Source organism: Peromyscus californicus, unplaced genomic scaffold (genome assembly GCF_007827085.1).
Source record: "Peromyscus californicus insignis strain IS unplaced genomic scaffold, ASM782708v3 Scaffold_14__1_contigs__length_90479793_seg_2, whole genome shotgun sequence".
Lineage (NCBI taxonomy): Eukaryota > Metazoa > Chordata > Mammalia > Rodentia > Cricetidae > Peromyscus > Peromyscus californicus.
This window is the reverse complement of record NW_026294436.1, coordinates 55474537-55493387: the sequence shown is the minus strand read 5'-3', so window position 1 is coordinate 55493387 and position 18851 is coordinate 55474537. Positions and strand designations below refer to the sequence as shown.

Sequence of the window (18851 nt, the reverse complement as noted above, 5' to 3'; positions counted from 1 at the left end):
CCCACAGTCAGGACAAATCTCTCTCACCTGCCAGTCCCAAGCCGCTTAAACCCGATCAAATAAACACAGAGACATATATTGGTTTCAAACTGTATGGCCGTGGCAGGCTTCTTGCTAACTGTTCTTACAGCTTAAATTAATCCATTTCTATTAATCTATACCTTGCCACGTGGCTTGTGGCTTACCGGTACTTTACATCTTCCTTATCCTGATGGCGGCTGGCAGTGTCTCCCCCACCCAGCTTCCTGTTCTCTCCATTCTCCTCTCTGTTAGTCCCGCCTATACTTCCTGCCTGGCCACTGGCCAATCAGTGATTTATTTATTGACCAATCAGCAACACATTTGACATACAGACCATCCCACAGCAGGCAGGTGATGTAAGTGAGGCCATATTAGGCTGTGTATTAGAACTTATGGGAACTTGAGTAGGAAAAAGAAGAGGAAAAAAAGCCCTAGTCACTGGGACGTATGGGTTTAGGGCCTAGCAGAGTGAAAGGCTCTGAGGAGGAGAGGAAAGGAACCCAGAGTGTCCCTGATGGGTATCAGCTGGACTGTCTGTAGTGTTCTCTGGCATGACACCCAGGAGTGAACCACTCGCCTTTGGGTTGAGTTCTTCCCTTGCGGTGACTGCAGCCTTGTGCATAGACTGTGTACAACTTAGAGATGTGTTATAAACAACGCCCAGTCGTTTACCAGTGCTTCAGTTGTTTATCTCATTTTGTCATGCATATGTAAAAATAATGTGAAAATGAACCCTTTTTATCCTCATTTTCAGAGATCAGGAAGTGGAGACTCAGCCTAAGTGACTTGTCAGGTTCTCCTTGAAGGGCAGTGGCTAGCACCAAGGAAACACGCAGAACTAAAGGATTTTGAGCAAGAAACATAGATAAAGGAGATTCTGGGCTCTTTGGGATATCTGGGCTGGTGGCACAGGCAGACTGGGTGTCCTGCTGCCAAACCAGAGTCTGAGAATGACCTCCACCTAGAACCTAGATCTTGGAGTTAGGTACCGAATGGAGTTCCTACTGACCAGGGACACGGTCTCTGCTTCCAGTCATCCCAGTTTTTTCTTTTTCACACCTCCTAGCTCCCAGAGCTACTTCTCATTCTCTGGCTCTGCTGTTTCTGAACCCCTTTTGCCCTTACCTACTGCGTCTGTAGCTCTTTGTGGGGTTGGTTCTCAGGCCCTGTGCTGGCCTGTAGCCATGCAGCTAGGAGAGTTATTTCCAGACCGCCTGGACTGTGAGCTCTGTTGCTGCTGAGCTCCAGACAGGGGGACCGGTTTCCAAGCCAGGAAAGAGCAACGAATTGTTAAGCAAAGGAAACTCAATTTGGGAGGGGTGGGGAGTGTGTCTGGGAGGTTTTGCACGCCATCCTGGTTGGCCTCCAAATAAGTGTTTAACTTTCTTACAAAGCACTTGTGGTTTCAGGAGATAATAGATTGGGAAGGAGTTTTAATTGGCAAATCATAGGCAGATTTAAGAGATGGGGAGAAAGGACCATAGATCCTAAGGAAATGTGTCTTGCGAGGATGTTTGTGAACCATTAGAGTCACGTTAGAGACCTGTTGATGGGAAGCCAGCAGACACAATACTCTCCTGAGTTCTCAGATTGATTACAGATAGAAAAGGCTTGAATAAGCGTCTTGCTGTGCCTAAGATTTAGTTACACGGTTCCACATCACACCATGTCTCTCTGTGTGCTGGTGACATGTTTCTCATGACGGGCCTCTAATGCAGTGTCGTCTTTACTATAGAAAACGGGTCATCTCTTCTGCTTATTGAGAATACTGGCCGGGCATCTGAGTCTACCTGTTAGAAGGAATCCCTACCCCTTGCTTCCAACACGATTAGTCTGTACCTCTGGTTCTTCCTCTAGTCACTCACATGAATGATCTGTGTGGTTCTCATCTTGGGGATTTTAACTTGTAGTGGCTTTTACTGTAATCACAACTTGATTATAAAGAACTTCTTAACTCTGCCCCATCTCACTGTGACATAGATGTCCCCCCATAGTGTCCTCAAATGATTAACAGAGCCTTGTCCCCACTTTATAATTGGCAAAAGAAAGGGCCCAGGATAGTTAATTTCCCCTGGTTACACCCTGAATGGACAATGCCACTGAGATCAGAACTAGGTAGGCTTCCTACTTGCCAGTCCAGGGCTGTGACCACTAACCCTAGGAAATAGTGGAAGCCATTGATGAAGACTTCCTGGTAACTTGGCGTTTCCTGTGCTTCCCTCCTTCTGGGAAATAACGATAGTATCGTTTGCGAGAGTGTTCCTCTCTTGAGCAGCCTCTTGCCTGGCCTCTCCGCCTGCCCTGTGGTGTGGATGTCACCCTCCTGGCATTTTTTTTTTCACAGCCCCAGGAGAATGTGCTTATTAGTGAATTACCTCAGATGTTGCTAGTGGTTAGCAGGAGCTGCAGGGAGTTCTACCAGCCGTGAAGTCAACTCCTTGACATCATCTTCTTCCTGCAATCCCAGTTCAGTTGGCTTGGGTAAAGAGACATTGCTTCTTCTTGCCAGCACACTGGGGGCCACAGCTGTATAGCTGAACTGCCCTTTAGAGTTTACAGTAGATTTGGAAGGACGATGACAGTCATGTGCTAAAGAATGACAAATGTTGGCCTGGAGAGATGACTCGGTGGTTAAGAGCACTGTCTGCTCTTCCAGAGGACCTGGGTTCAATTCCCAGCACCTACATGGTATTTCACAAGTGTCTGCAACTCCAGTTCCAGAGGAGCTAACACTCGTATACAGATATACATGCAGGAAAAACACCAATGCATATAAAATAAAAATAAATTGTTGGGAAAAATGGCAAGTGTCTAGTAACACTTGGAAAGGTAAGTCAACTTGTCCCTTGTCCCCCAGCTGCTTACTGACAGATTATAACCATCATTTCCTGTCAGTGTTGAAAGTCAGACCCACTTTGACAAACTTTCTATTCTGGGCAATGATTCATTGTCGAAGGAAGCCCCTCTATCAAATTATATAATCAAGGTATCAATAACATAGTGGACAAAACCTGACCCACCCATCATTTCAAACTCTTAGTACCTTGTATATATATGTCCACACATAAATACTTCAGCCTGTAGTCCCTTGACAACACCAAGCTAAAGGTACCTTTGTTTTATTTTGCACGAATTGTGGATGTTTGTGTTCATGCAGAGGCCAGAGGTCAGCCTTGATGTCATTCCTCAGGTGCCGTCCAGCTTGTTTTTTGAAACAGAGTCTCTTCATTGGCCTGGAATTTATTCATTAGGCTGGGATGGCTGGCCAGCAAGCCCCAGGAACACACCTGTCTCCATCTCCCTGGTGCTGGGGTTAATTATAAACTGGAGCCATAATTATAAAATTATGCCTCATGCTCACACTCTGTCTCCCTCCCTCTCCTGCCGTGTGTGTGCATGTGTGTGTGTGCATGTGTGTGTGTGTGTGTGTGTGTGTGTGTGTGTGTGTGTGTGTGTGTGTGTGTTTGTATATTCTGAGAATCACACTCAGGCCTCCATGCGTATGTGGCAAACACTTTCCCAACTGAGCTATCTCCCTGGCTCCTTTCTGAGATCCCTTTAACCGGCACACTAAAGAAATATGACGTTCAGTTCTATTTTTGTTGAGATTCTGAGGCAGGTGAGCTCAACATAAAGGCACCATACTTTATCGCTGTGGCAGGTGAGAATTATAAAAGTCATTGCATAACTGACTTTGTGGAAGTCAATTCCCTAGAACTCAGAACTGCTTGGAAGATAAATCCCCAGTGCCCAGAAGATGGAGAGGTGGGTACCACAGAGCAGAGGAGCGCAAGGGCAGGCCAACAGCAAAGCCTCTTGACACAGTGAACCCCCACTCTTCCTCCTGTTTCTCGTCACTGGCAGCTCCATCTCCTCTCCATCTCTTGTGCACCTCATGCCCTTGTTCTCTGCTTCCCTTGCTCATCTGATGGCTCTTTAATCATCTCCACATGATGTAAAGGAGAGAGAGAGCGCACTTCATCCAGGGTAGTGAAATTCAGTAGAGTGCCGGCAATTATCAGGTCAACTTCAGGATCTGATGGATCAAACCATGTTTTCCATGTATACAGCACTGAAAAGATCCCCCAGCGTATATAGCCAACCAGCAACAAACAGGCTTATTAGACTAAGATGAAATGGTGCTATCAATGATTCTTCTGTGGACCAATCAAGTACAGGAACCAACATCTGATGTCTGTCTTCCTAAAGCTAACATTCCAGCCTTTGTCTACTTTTAAGCAAATAGCCCATGCTCACAACGAATAGTGTTACTTTCATTGTAGCAGTTTATCAACTATGGACACCTACTATGTTGAAGTCCACAATAGGCATAATGAGGAGAATGGCTATTTATCCATCTTGATTTGGTTTCTGTACTAGGGTGAGGGGTGTCCCAGGCTGGGAGAGGGCTTCTAGCAAGAGGACAGAAAGATGGTTTAAGGAAATACTGTGTGGTAGGAATCAGAGGTATATGGTTCGGAGGTAGCTTCCTTTCCTTTTCCTTTTCACAAAACTGCCTGTAACTGGCACTTCCAATGAGTGCTATCGCTCTCCATCTGCAGCTGAGAGCCACCCTGAGGTTAGGTAGTCCTTTCCAACTCTGAAAACATCAAAGCAGCCCTATCCAAGCTCATCTTGATAACCACGAGGCCACACATGCTTTGGGCTGCTAAGAGAAATTGGCTTCTGGACAGGAAGATTTGGTCCATGTGCCATCCAGCACTTTCAGGGGATTACATAAAACTAAGCTGGATTTGTACAAAATCATGCGGTATAATGATGCTCCGCAACCCCCGCCCAATCTAGCAAATCCCGGAGAGTGGCCAGATCTCTGAAAGCTGGAAAAGGCTGTCTTCTAATAGTCCACTTGCTGGCTCTGCTGTGTGCATAAATGCCTGTAATCTTTAAACCTCCACTTTGATTTCCAAATGTCAGAAGATCTGGGCAGCTGCTTCCATGTGATCCAAGAGACCTAAGGTCTTCATGGAAACCTCTGAAAGAGTTCATTTTAAAGCTCCATTTAATTGACTTCTCCCTCTTAGCTTCAGACATGGCCTTCAGTGAAGTGCCAGCATGTATGACTCCTGCATTTCAGGGCAGCAAACAGAACCAGTTTTCTTGCCTAGGACATCAAGTGGGGTTAACCTATAGAAAGGAACCCACGAGACTGTGTGGAGAGTAGCAGTGAGAGAATCAGCCCCTGCTGGCTGCCTTCTAGTAATCGCTCTACGTCCAAGGTCCTCTTAGAAAGTCCTCTAAAAAGACTTTTCAGTAGTGATGAAAGCCAAGTCCTGAAGGTCAAAGAGCATCTGGACTCAACATAGCTGTTGATGAGTAGTGTTAGGAGCCACCTCGCTGATTTTGACCCCCAGAGTGGTGAATGGAAAGGACAGTCCTTTATGGGTATGTAGTTATGCTGCAGAGCAGACAGGCTAGTGTGATATATATATATACCAGGTCACCTCCTCAAGAAACATCACCAAACTTCATCAACCATGCTGCCGTGTCCTTTTATTGTGGATGGAGACACAGCCTGTATTTAAAGGAGGGTAAGAGAAGCTGGAATGAAATCATTTGACACCAACTGTGCAAGTCTAGAAGTTCACCAACTTCTTCCTGCACAGAAGCTGCTGGACTAGCTCAGAGCTGAGATGCATTTGTCCAAGGGTTTTCTTCTGATGCTATGTGAGGGAGGCAATGGCTAGCACCCTTTTGACCTTAGGATATATAAAGAAAAAGAGATTCTCTTAAATTCTTCATGTTTCTTCTATTAATTAAAAAAAAAGAACAAAAACAAAACAAAACAAAAAAAAATAGCCTGTCGAGATCTATCTTTTTGGGGCTGTAGAGATGGCTCAGAGGTTAAGAGCACTGGCTGCCCTTCCATTGGTCCTGAGTTCAGTTCCCAGCAACCACATGGTGGCTCACAACCATCTGTAATGAGATCTGGTGCCCTCTTCTGGCATGCAGGCATATGTGCAGGCAGAACACTGTAATTTTAAAAAAATCTATCTTTTTTTCCTGACTTAATTACTTTTTTTTTGGGGGGGGGGGGTTTCCAGACAGGGTTTCTCTGTGTAGTTTTGTGCCTTTCCTGGAACTCACTCAGTAGCCCAGGCTGGCCTCGAACTCACAGAGATCCATCTGCCTCTGCCTCCCAAGTGCTGGGATTAAAGAAGGCATGCGCCACTACCGCCCAGCTTAATTACCTTTTCATGCAATGAATTTTTAATCAGAATAAAGGTTTTTATTTTTACTGTATTATTCATTTAGTTTTTATGTGCATGCATGCATGTGTGCGTGTGCCATAATATTCATGGTCATCAGCCAACTTGAGGGAGTTCTCTCCTTTCACATTGTAGGTCTGTGGGATCAAACTCAGGTCATCCCCACTGAACTGAGACAAGGTCTCAATATGCAGCCCAGACTGACTTTGAACTCCAATCCTCCTGCCTCTTCCCCCAAGCACTGGGATTACAGAAATCTGATACCTCACTTGTCGGAATAAAGCATTTCTTGAGCACTGCTGTATGCGAGCCCTGTGGGAGGTGCTAGCATATATATTCCTCACATATCAGCCCTCAGTGCAGTAGATGAGATGTGGTGAGAGACACGCACTATTGGTTCACATCTTTAGTGAGCTAGAGAAACTTGGAAACTGTGATAAGAAGAGGACAGAAGGACATGGCGGGGGGGGGGGGGGGCGCTGAGGGGACAACTTGCCGCTTCCAATGTGCAGGAAGGCACAACCAGTTATCCAAAGTCAGCACTTTCTACATTTTCAGGGAAATCAATAGAGCTCAGAGTCAGTTGTTGCTTCTAGAAAGTGCACTGAGATGTAAAAATGCTGTGTGCATTAAGCATCAGTGTATGGCATACATACATTAATACATACAGCCATTGTAGGCTTCTAGACAGCTGAGCCTCTAGATGTACCCACATCTTCGTTCTTCTTGAAGGTGACAAAATAGAAACCAGACTGAGGCAGAATTTAGAGGCTTTAGATGCTCAGTTCTGACGGTACCCACCATCCATCACCAGCTGCAGGTATGTGAGAGGTAAGAGTCCTCCATAAAGGCCTTTCCCACCCACCCCAGCCTCTCACATAAATCCAAAAATCATTCTATAAATCCTCCCCTGCCCCTGTCCAATCCCATCGTCGAAGGCCATGCCTGGGGCTTACAGAGGTGATAGAACTTGTACCATGTCTTTCTTAGGAAAATCTGAGGTTTTTACAGCAACACACTCAGGAATGAACTTTGTTCCCTATGTGACTGTATTTTAAAGAGGGAAACTGAGTCTTTACTCTGGGAGTGATGGGGGAAAATGACCCATTCCTTGAAAATATTTCCTCAGAATGAGACTTCTGGATTCATTTATATAAGGAAGTCACAGAATTAAACTCTTGGTCTTTCTATATTGCTCAGCTGGGCAGAGTTAGTAGGGGAGGAGGAGTCAGATCTTCCATCTGAAGGACAGTGGCAGACAGAAGAAAGCCACATGTGCAGTGACTTGGTACATGAGCTTTGCTGTGAAAGATTGAGAAGCTATAGGTAGCCTGTTCTTCTTTTTCAGAAAGGGTGGGGGGAGCACTAGAAGATGAGCATGGGATCATCACTGAGGCTGCATCACTGAGTGTTCTTTTTATCTGAGGGTGAAGCTTTCTGGTCCAGCCCTGACCAGGGAGCATCCTCATGGTCAAAAGTGATGTAGATATACTCATGAAATCACAGCAGCTGCGGTTGCCTGCACAGGATGAAGGCAGTCGATATTCTAGTCGACAGTGGGAGGGGTTTGTGAGCCCACCCCTGAGGAGCAAGGGACAACTTATGGTTTCTAGGAGAGGGACAGTCGGCTTTCCTTAAAGGTGTAGCTCCGGGTGAAATCACCCACACTCTACTGGATGGCCCCACAGAAGTATATGGATGGCACAAATTATAGTTGACGGGTTATTAAAAAAGAGGAGGTGGGGATGAAATTTGGAGGGGTAGACAGTTGAGGATGGATCTGGGAAGAGTTAAAGGAAGGAGTTTGGGTGAATATGACCAAACTATATTGTATGAGATTCTCAAATTGTTTATTATTATTATTATTATATTTTAGAAAAGAGGGATGTAGAAAGCCGGGGCATGTTTGTCATTGATTTGTTAGGCACCATGCCTTCCAAAGTTCAGGTTCTCGTGCTTTGAGACTGGGAAGAAGTTCACAGATGTAGTATGGGAGATACAGACACATCTCAGCATCATGAGAGGTACAAGCGAATCATGGTGTCACCTCAGCAGGACCCCCTAGGCCTATCAGAGCGCTAGATATTAGAGTAGTAATGCAATGTCATCCACCTCATGCTGATGAACTCTGCCTGACTGCTGATGTCACCTGGGGGGCCTTGAATACTATCAGTGGACTACATGGTCTTACTAGGTAGTAATCACGCCCAAACTCAGATCATCGAAGCATGGCTAGTATTCCACTTGGGCATAAGGTTAATTCTAGTGACACAGCCCACAGCTGATGACGGAGTGATGTTTGGCTCGCCTCAGCATGGCTCTGTGACTATATATTTTACATATCTTTCATTTTCAATCCTTGGAAGTAGGTGAGAGGTAACTAATCATCAAGTTATGTAACGGGTGGTACACCTTTGAGACCATGCCCTGGGACCCCCCACCCTCTGCCCTTCAGCCCGCTGGGTTGCTGAAGAGAGTCCAGGAATGTGTCTCTGCCCTCCCTCCCTTTCCTTATTAAGTGGTGGAATCCTGGAGGCCTCTGAACTCTCCCACCGGGCTCCTAAAGGAAGATGTTAAATAGCAGAATGAAAGCAAGGCAGGAGCTGCACGATGTCCCAAGTGTCACTGCTCGAACCAGTGCCCTGGAGCTCCATCCCTGTTTCCGTCTAGTAGTTTTACAGTTTCAACGTCTATTTGAGTTCATTTCTATAGATGGTATAAGGTGGGAGTCTAACGTCACTCTTCTGCATGTGAACATTTAATTTTCCTAATACCATTTATTGAAGAGACTCTCCCCCACTGTGTGCGCTTGGTGTACAGGTCTGGGTATACAATGTCTTAGAGAAAGGCTGGGAAATACTTGCCTCTCCTTTCTGCTGGCCGCTGTGGGGGGGTGTGGACGCCAGTCTTCAGCTGGTTCTCAGCCTTCTCAGCCCCATAGAGGCCGGTCCGTAGGAGCTCCTAGGAAACTGGCCATGTGAAGTAAAAAGATGGCCGAGTCCCTTCTAGTTTGATGGGCTCCTTGGACATTTGGTAGTGACTGGTGGCAGATTCTAAAGGACCAGAACTACTTTACACTGGAGGGGACACATGAGGCCAAGTCCAATTCTAAGCCCGGAGTTGGAACACTTGCCGCTGGCACCCGTCTTGGGTTGACGATTGCCTCAGAACGGTGGTGACATCGGTCCTATTTCTAGAGCAGGTGTGCACTCGAGAGATCTTGACTTTCTCCACCTTTCCTTCTCTGGCTGCCTGGGTTTCTGACCACCTTGCACATCCCCAGCCACGCTGCCCTCTGCTGTGTCCTTCCTTGTGGCGTCTCTGCCTCCTTCACTCTTTTCCGTCTTCCTTCCCAGAGTCAAGCTATGAGAATCGTGCGGACGGTGGGACAGGCCTTTGAGGTCTGCCACAAGCTGAGCCTGCAGCACACCCAGCAGAACGCAGACGGCCAGGAAGACGGGGAGAGCGAGAGGAACAGCAATGGCTCCGGAGACCCAGGTAGGCGCCCTGCTGCAGACGAGAGGACACAGCGTGGGCCGGGCTGTGCCGTTACTTAAGAACTAATTCTAGTAATCCCGTGATGACATGGATTACATTTTTTTTTTCTTTTGTTCTCTTTTTATTTGTTTTAGCTTTGAGGCAAGTTCTTGCTTTGTAGCCCAGACTGACCTTGAACTTGAACTCCTCCTACCTGTTCTTCCTGTGTGAGAGATAGTGTTAGTATGTCCCTATAACCACTGGTCAGAAATCACAGCTACATGATTTTGTCTACAAAAAATAAGCCCATTAAAAGGACAATTTAACAAAGATAAAGTATTTAAGAATAGATTACGTATTTAGTTTAGGAAATGGAAGGACATACCATAGTCTGGAGTGGAAAACTTAAACGTCATAAACATGAATTCTGTGTCTTACATGGCACAGATTTCTAACAGCAAAGCGGACATTCTGGTGACCTGTGGCACTCACATACTACACTGTGCAAAAAGCGTATGGGGTATAGTTAAAACAGTACTCAAAGGAAAATCCGAAGGTTCAGTTATTTACGTCAGCAAATGAGACATCCTGAAAGTCAAATAAATTAATCATTCAAGTCAAAGAGTTAGAAAACAGAGGGGCAGAGGCAGGCAAATCATGAGTTCAAGGCCAACCTATTCTACATATACCTTGTCTCAAAAAAAATGAAAAAGGTTTTTTTTTTTTTTTTTTTTTTCCGTTTTTCGAGACAGGGTTTCTCTGTGTAGCTTTGCGCCTTTCCTGGGACTCGCTTGGTAGCCCAGGCTGGCCTCGAACTCACAGAGATCCACCTGGCTCTGCCTCCCGAGTGCTGGGATTAAAGGCGTGCGCCACCACCGCCTGGCCGAAAAAGGTTTTAAAAAATTCACAAAAATAAATCTTCTATTTAAATAGCAGTGTTGTCACGTGCTTGGACAGACTCTTGGTTTACATTGTAACAGCACAGTCACTGTCTCTAGGCATGGGTAAGTTCCATGCGGCCTTCAACCTAAGTGTCTACTTCTGGGAAAACAGCTCATAGTGTGTGCCTCAGAGTCACATCGTAATTCTGTGAGTTAATATATTATAAAAGGCTAAGTTTGATGTTTGGTACATAGAAAGCACTAGATAGCTGCATGTTAACTGCTATTGTTTGAGAACAAATGTGTGAAAAATTTTAAGATAAGGGTAGAAAATTTCTAGGAAAAGTGAGTAACAGAGGACTGGCTCTATATTTAAGTCAATATTTATGTATATAGGACCAGGTAGAGCTGTGCTGATGTAAAGTAACTGAACATCTCAAAGCAAGAGGTCAGAGTTGAGCACATACGCTAGTGTACTGTAGATCCCTGGGGAGAATAAGGTGAAAATACCTATGAAACTCCAAATTTTGCATGCCGTTTGACTCCTAAATTATGCTCATAGTATCTAAGAATGTATTCTAAAGATAGACCCATACATGTGACATGATGAACATTCTGTATAGTTACGTAAGTGAAGAATCAGTTATAAAACCAAAGAGTTATAAAAGGGACAGTTTTTCCCTCTCTCTCTCTCTCTCTCTCTCTCTCTCTCTCTCTCTCTCTCTCTCTCTCTCTCTTTCAATGGAGTCTCACTATGTATCTGTGGCTGTCCTGGACTTGCTACATAGACCAGGCTCACCTTAAACTTACAGAGATCTGCCTGCTTCTGCTTTTGCCTCATGATTAAAAGTGTGCACCACCATGCTTGGCTATAAAGTCACTTTTAAATATGAATAGTGGATTAATTGGCACTGAGATTAAGAAGACTAATCAGTTATTTGTGCACTGATATAAAGCCATCTAAGACATTTTGTCCATTTTTTTTAAAAAAAATCAAGTTCTAGAACTGTGGCTATGCTTCCTACCAATTATATTCGATTATAAGTACATAGGAATAATTATATATACACATGTGGGTATACATGTGTGCACATGCAAGTTTACTATGCATAGATTCTTTACAGCATGATCCACAAGAAAGTGGAAACGTGTCATTCTGTAAAAAGGAGCTAGATGGCTGAGGTGACAGGAAGATTCACCCCCCACTGTACTCATAACTTTTCTACCCTCGACATATATTAGTCATAAATTAGGAAAACCCAACATTTCATCTAGTGTTCCATTTCTGTGTAACCACAGGGAGCCACCCTGCTGCTTTCTTGGCTCACTCATTTATGCCAACTGATGATAGCCTCTGGCTAATGCAAGCATCGCAGTGATCTTACCTAATAATAATGGTCACTAGACAGAACCTTGTGTTTTCCTGTGTGCCCTGGACCACCCGCGGTTTATAGCGGGCCATGGTACAAATGTAAACTTAAAACCTTTCCACCTGTGCTCTGAGACTTAGGGATCAGAGTTACAGGTAGTCTTTGGCAAACACGTCACAGGCCTGTGTAGCTACGAATAGAGAGCACACTGGGGACAGATCCTGGCCTCTCCTGGATGCTCTGTGAGATCCATGCTTGACCACTTTGCTCAGAGAATGGAAGCCATTTGCTCGGTCCTGCACTGTAAGATGCTGTAGACTGCTAGCTGAGGAGATGGATTTCTTGCCTGTGGGCACTCCTTTTGTGTATGTGACTGTGGCGGTATGTGGGTGCACACATGTGTGGATGTGTATTTACATGCTTAGTATATATGTATGGAGGCAAGAGGATGATCTTGGGTATCATTCCTCCAGAGCCGTTCACTTTTTATTTACTTTTTTTTTTTGAGACAAGTTCTCTCACTGGGCTAGAACTCAACTACTAGGCTGTGATGGTGGCCAGCAAGCCCCAGGGATCACCCTGTCCCCTTCCCAACACTGGGATTAAAAGTGCATATCCACCAGGTCTGGCTTTTTTCTGCCTGGGTTCTGGGGACCAAACTGGTCTTGAAAGCACTGAGCCATATCCTCACCCTCTATTAACACTTCTTTGCCAATGGCCGGCTACCTTGCTGGCAGAGAGTAGCAACCGAAATCTCAAGAGCTTTCAAACCCACTCTCACACTGGCAGCTGGTGTACACACACACACACACACACACACACACACACACACACACACACACACACACACACACACACAGAAAAATTCTAACCAGAAAGTAGAGGACACTGTTTCTGGTGAAGCCACTTACTCCTAGAGTGGAAGGGACTGGATACAGGATGGTGCCCAGAGGCTGAGCATTTGAAGACCATTGTCATCTGAGAAGTCCTGTCTGAGGAGGTTGCTGAAATTTCTAAGTAGCTTATTGGATCTGTTCCTCAGCCACGGGCCATGGAGGTCAGGATGGCTCGGGCTGGCCCACTGACGAAAACTGGCCCTTCTTACAGGCAACACTAAGAAATAGGTCTTGTCTTCCTGCAGTAGGAACAGTGCACCGTCTTTCCACCTCCAGCCCCTGCAGCCACCAGCTGAGTGAGTTGATGTGATTTCCTATCATGTTGAGGAGGAGAGTCTGGGAGATCCCCAGGAGGGATCGCTTCCTATTCTTTGCTTTCAGACTCCTTTCCCCCATGTACCCCAAACTCCTTCCTTTCCTGCTCTGGGTAGTTCCTGTACCTTCCAGCCATGGTTGATGCAGGGCCCTCTGCCAAGTGGGTCCCCTTCATGCCGACTTCCTCCTCATCCGGTACTCCCTTTTTCTCTTCTGGGAGGCCTGCTTTCTAGCTCCCACTCTCCCATTTTCTTCCCTTCCCCTTTCAGAAACTCCAATACACTGTTTTCTGCTGTGCCCCTGGGTTCTCAGCACTCTGGATGATGCCATTGACATGAACATTCAGCCCTCTGTGTACCAGGAGAGAATGCCCTCTACCTATAATGGGCTGCGAGCCTTGGGAGCATAGGGACCTCCTAGCACAATAAATACTCATTGCACAAACTGACAAACAGTCCATCAGTGCGGCCAAGGACAACATGTACATTAGTCACTGTCAACCATCATCTCTACGATGCTTACTCTGTGCTAAGATGAGCATGGAGATTGAGAAGAGGTTTCAACAGGAGTGACTTTTAAGCCACCTCTTTGATGAGGGATGATGACATGTGGGCTGGGGGAATTAATAGAGGTGGTAACCACAGAGGGCGAGCTCAGAAGGCTGAACAGTGTGTTGATGGGAAGGCCGTGATGGAGACGGTGGCTACTGAAGAGTCCAGCCTAGTTACTCTCTTCTGGCTGTAATATAAAAGTCAGCACCCACCCTCCAGCCATGGTGGGCACCACTAACCCTCTGTTTCGTTACCTTTTTAAGTTTTTATTAAGACAGGGTCTCTTTATGTAGCCCTGTCTGGTCTAGAACTTGCTATGTGGACCAGGCTGGTTTCAAACTCACAGAGATCCACCTGCCTCTGCCTCCTGAGTGTTAGGGTTAGAGGCATGCACCACCACACCTGGCCTGTTCTGTTGTTACCTTTGTGGAGACAATGTTCTTAATTCACATTAATATACATGAGATATCATCTGCTCCACATTCTCCATATACTTTAAAGAGAGCATAATTATGTAATTGGCCTTCCACAGGTGGTGTCAGGCCCAGTGTGTGGGTAAGTTTTGATCATCTTGACATAAGCTGGAGTCACCTGGGGAGAGACAACTTCAGTTGAGGAACTGCCTGTATCTGATTGTCCTGTGGGGCATTTTCATGGTTAATGATTGATGGGGGAAGGCCCAGTGCACTGTGGCAGCGCCACCAACGGGCAGGTGGTCGTTATATAAGAAAGCAGGCTGAGCAAGCCAGTAAGCAGCACTCCTCCATGGTTCCCGTCTTTGCTTCTGCTTGAGTTCCTGCCTTGAGTTCCCTCAGTGATGGACTGTGACCACGATGTATGAGCCAAACAAACCCTATCTTCCCCAAATTACTTCTGGTCATGATGTTTGTCACAGCAATAGAAAGCAAACTAATATGCCCAGCATGCTTTCTTCATGGTTTAAGATGTCAAAGATCCATTAACTGTATCTTTTCAAGGTCAGTCAAGCTTGAGCTGGCATACTGTATCACACTGGCATCCCTGGGGAAGAGGGAGGGACGCACCTGCTGGTATAGTTGTGGATGTGGCCCTGGAGTAATGTGAGGGGGAAAGCGTACATGACATATCATTTGTGTGTGTGTGTGTGTGTGTGTGTGTATTACTGTGTATGTGAGTGTGTGTTGTGTGACTTTTCCTGCAGAGACAGGGACAAATGTTTATTCAGCCCACAGAGCCTTGGCAACAAAGAACGATTACACCCAAGTCTGGCTTGGGAAACCAGTGAGTTTATTGGGCTTCCTCACAGGAGCATGGGTGACTTAAAGGAAGCTGCATCATCAAGAAGACCACCCCAGTTTCACTGAGGAGTCTTCTCTACCCAGCAATTAAAAATAGCTAGAAACAACTACATAGAAATCTCTTTCTGCCTTCCCATTTCTATCAGTGTCTGTGTTTAATGGGAGGTTCATTTTAAATAATTGTTTCACATGACTAGAAGCCTGGTAAATCAGTAATTTGCAGGCTGGAGACCTGGGGAAGGGTGAGTTTGAGTCTGAGGGCCATCTGCTGGCGGAATTCCCTCCTCTTCATGGGAGGTTAGTCTTTGTTCTGTTTGAACCTCTGTCTGATCAGATGAGTCTGCCCACAGACGGGCATCCCCTTGGCACGAAGTCTGTCGCTTTAAATATTAATTGCAATTTTAAAAGTAACTTCACAGCACCCTCTGGAATAACGTTTGGCGGATGCCTGGGTTGTGTGGTGGCTGACCCTTTAGCACAGACTGTTAGCTGTTATGGAAGTGAAGAGGCGGTGTGGAGAGGTCACTAGGGCAGCAGGCTAGCTACACAGGGTAGTTGGACTTTCATCCTGACCCTACCCTTGCCCACTCAGTGATCTCCAGCAAACCAAAGATTGGATGCCAGGTCTCCTCTGAGCTGCTGAGAGAATGCAGGTGAATGAACCCACACGGTGCGGTATACAGTAAGCTCTCTCGGGGCTAGCACTGTAGCTAGGGTTCTGCACCCGGAACATATGCACAAGGGAATGGGTGGGAGGGGCAGCGGATGCTCTGGAGGTCTGTAGTTCACAACAGGGATGAGCTGAGTGACTGATCTGGCTTTCCTCTGGCCATGAAGCTGAGTGTGCCTGAGTGTCAGCAGTCAATAGATACTGTGTGGATCTAGGGTTGGAATCTCTTCTTCAGGAAGGCTGCTCACTGCCTTCTCCTGGTCACTTCCTTTATACTTTCCACTCACCTTCGTGGTGTGTATGAACTGCTGGCAACGTGTTTTTCCTTTTCTCATTTGCTTTCTCTCCCGAGAAGGATTTTCCTATGAAGGTCCCGAGGAAAGCGGATGGTTTCCTGTGGGGATCTGGCTTCTGTGTTTGGGAGCTTTTCATTGAATGCAGTGTTTATCTTTCCAGTGGAGCTTTGCCTGGGATGGGATGGCAGGCCCTTTATTGTGCAGAGGAAACTTATTTACACTTGGAAATGGAAAAGGGCAAGTGCTGGAAGCTGCCCTGGCTTCTTTGATGTCAGCCTCTCTCCCTTTGGGATTCCGCCGGGGTTTTCATGTTATTATTCACTTACACGCTTGTGCCTCCTCTCTCCTTCCCTGCTGCTGTGGCCTGCCTTCCTTCTCTCCCTCCTCCTTCTCCTGTTCCCTATGCCAGCGGGGGAGGTATATCTCTTGTATCTTTTGGCAACAGCTACCCTTGGCCATCCCCAAGGCTCAGAGCACGGTGGGGCCACTGCTCAAAGCTTCATCGCCTGTTTGTACAGTATACCCTCTCTCAGACTCTTCCTGGAGAGGGTTTCCTGGGAGAGATCCTGTTTCCTTGGAAGTATGCCTTCTCCCGTGTAGCAGCTGTCCAGCATGTGCAGAGTCTGGGAAGCCTTTGGAAGGACTCACTCAAAATAAAACCTGCTAGGGGCCAGCAAAAGAGCTCAGCAGGTAAAGGTGCTTGCTGCCAAGATTAACAACCAGAGTTCAATCCCTGGAACCCACACTGCAGTAGAGAAATGATTGATCTAACTTACCTTCTGGCCTACACAGGTGCACCGTGGCACATGCTCACCCCACACATCTACACACAAATGAATAAGTAAATGCGATATAAATAAGTAAATAAAAAGCTAGGCATGGGGACACACACTTGTAATCCTAGCATTCAGGAGGCTGACACAGAAAGGCTGCCAAAAAGTTTAAGGCCAGCTTCAAAAAGTCAAAAATATATACATGTATGTATACATATGTGACTCCTATGTATATTTGGCAAGAACACCTAAAGTCTACTCTGAGCTTTGAGTATGGTGCTGGAGAGATGGCTCAGAGGTTAAGAGCACTGGCTGCTCTTCCAAGGGTCCTGAGTTCAATTCCCAGCACCCACATGGTGGCTCACAACCATCTGTAATGAGATCTGACGCCCTCTTCTGGCATGCAGGCATACATGCAGACAGAACACTGTATACATAATAAATAAATTAAAAAGAAAGATAGAAAAGAAAAAACACCTTGAGTATGTACATTGGTATCCAGAGTCCTGTGTTCTACATTAGGGCTCCAGGTTACTCACCCCACAAACCTATACCTTTGTGTTTTTCCACCATCTTTCGCCCCCCTCCCCCCAGAACCACATTGTATTTTCTATTTCTGTCTGTCCGACTCCGTTTTTAGACTAGTATCCCCATCCTTTCACCCTTGTCTCTACCATCTGCTTTTCAGCATCCCCTGAAGACCGCCCTCCTGCCTCCTCCTTAAGTGTTGAAGTTTCCCCTGGAGGTTATCCCTGGGTTCTTTTCTGACCTGTGCTTATGGCAAATGTCTGTCTTCAGGCTGAACCTTCCTTGATCCCTCCCCATGCTTAGGCTGCCTAGTCCTGGGCTCCCTGTCTGCCAGCTTCCCAAGGATCAGAATTGCTGCCCCAGCAGGCTGCAGTGGGGACCACCCTTCCCACGAATGCCTTTATCTCCTCAGCAGGACCATCTCCCCAGCTCATGGATCAGTAGGAGGAAAACCTAGCATACTGTTGACCTCTAAATCCTGGGCTTGCTCCCCTACATGGCCAGGTATATCTGCATAGGAAGGACTTACAGCCACTGGTCCACAAGGCAGATACATGCCTGACAGCTGGTTGTCTGGGCTAGCTCCAACATTAGGAAATCAGCACTCTATGTACCCTGCTATCACCACCCGGCTCTATTTTCTAGCTGCCGCTCGGTCTCGAAAAACAATTAAGAAATTGTATTTGAAGATAATAGTGGTGAACCTAGAGGAGCATGGTGGCACATGCCTGTAATCCCAGCACTCAGGAGGCAGAGACAGGAAGACAGGCATAGGTTTGCGGCTAGCCTTGGCTAGAGAGTGAGTTCGGGGCTATCCTGGGCTACAGAGTGAAGCCTCCCATCTCAAAACACCAAAACAAAACATAGTGATAAGCCTAAGAAAATATTCTCTGTGGAACTATGAGAGTAAGTCCTAGGCTGGGAAACTGAGTCTGAGCTGGGATGAAGAAGAGATGACAGGGCCCGCCCCCGCCCCCGCCCCCGCCCCCGCCCTAGCCCTTTCTTCTAGAGTCTCTACACCTTGCTGATAGAAATGTACCAGGCTGTGAAGCTGTTGCATCCAGCTTGAGGAAATGTTCATTTGTTTCTGAACTTTACAATGGTATTAATAGAAGTAGCGTACTGGGTTGAAAAGGTGTATCCGTGTCCTCGAACAAAAGGATGTGTAAAATGTCAGAGGAAGCCCACGGCCTGCCTGGGCTTGACTAACGGAGAACTAACAAAATAAAGAGGGAATAGTGTCCCTTATGTCATGTTCCCTGCCCCGTTGTCCCTGCAGGCCGCCAGCTCCCTGGAGCCGAGAGGGCCTCCACGGCCACCGCGGAGGAGACCGACATCGACGCCGTGGAGGTCCCGCTCCCCGGGAACGATGTTCTCGAATTCAGCCGAGGTGTGACAGACCTGGACGCTGTAGGGAAGGAAGGAGGCTCCCACCTAGACTCGACGGTAGGTGATCTTCACGTGTGGTCCTCTGAGAGCAAAGCTGTGTCACAGCTGGAGCCTTGGGTCACCAGTTACCACGCGGCTCCCCGCTGCTGCTGCTGCGGCTTCAGTGTGAAGTGCTCTGCC

General features: G+C 46.6%; 1 protein-coding gene across 5 annotated transcripts in view; it reads left to right on the top strand.

The window, feature by feature from the left end:
* The window catches only part of CUNH1orf226 (chromosome unknown C1orf226 homolog), a 299814-nt gene that overhangs the window by 251525 nt on the left and 29438 nt on the right, over window positions 1-18851 (top strand). For all 5 annotated transcript variants that reach the window (XM_052737553.1, XM_052737552.1, XM_052737551.1 and 2 more), the window contains 2 exons: window positions 9605-9746; window positions 18562-18728. In XM_052737553.1, coding sequence (XP_052593513.1) covers window positions 9605-9746; window positions 18562-18728 — 309 coding nt within the window. The remainder of the gene's footprint in view (window positions 1-9604; window positions 9747-18561; window positions 18729-18851) is intronic.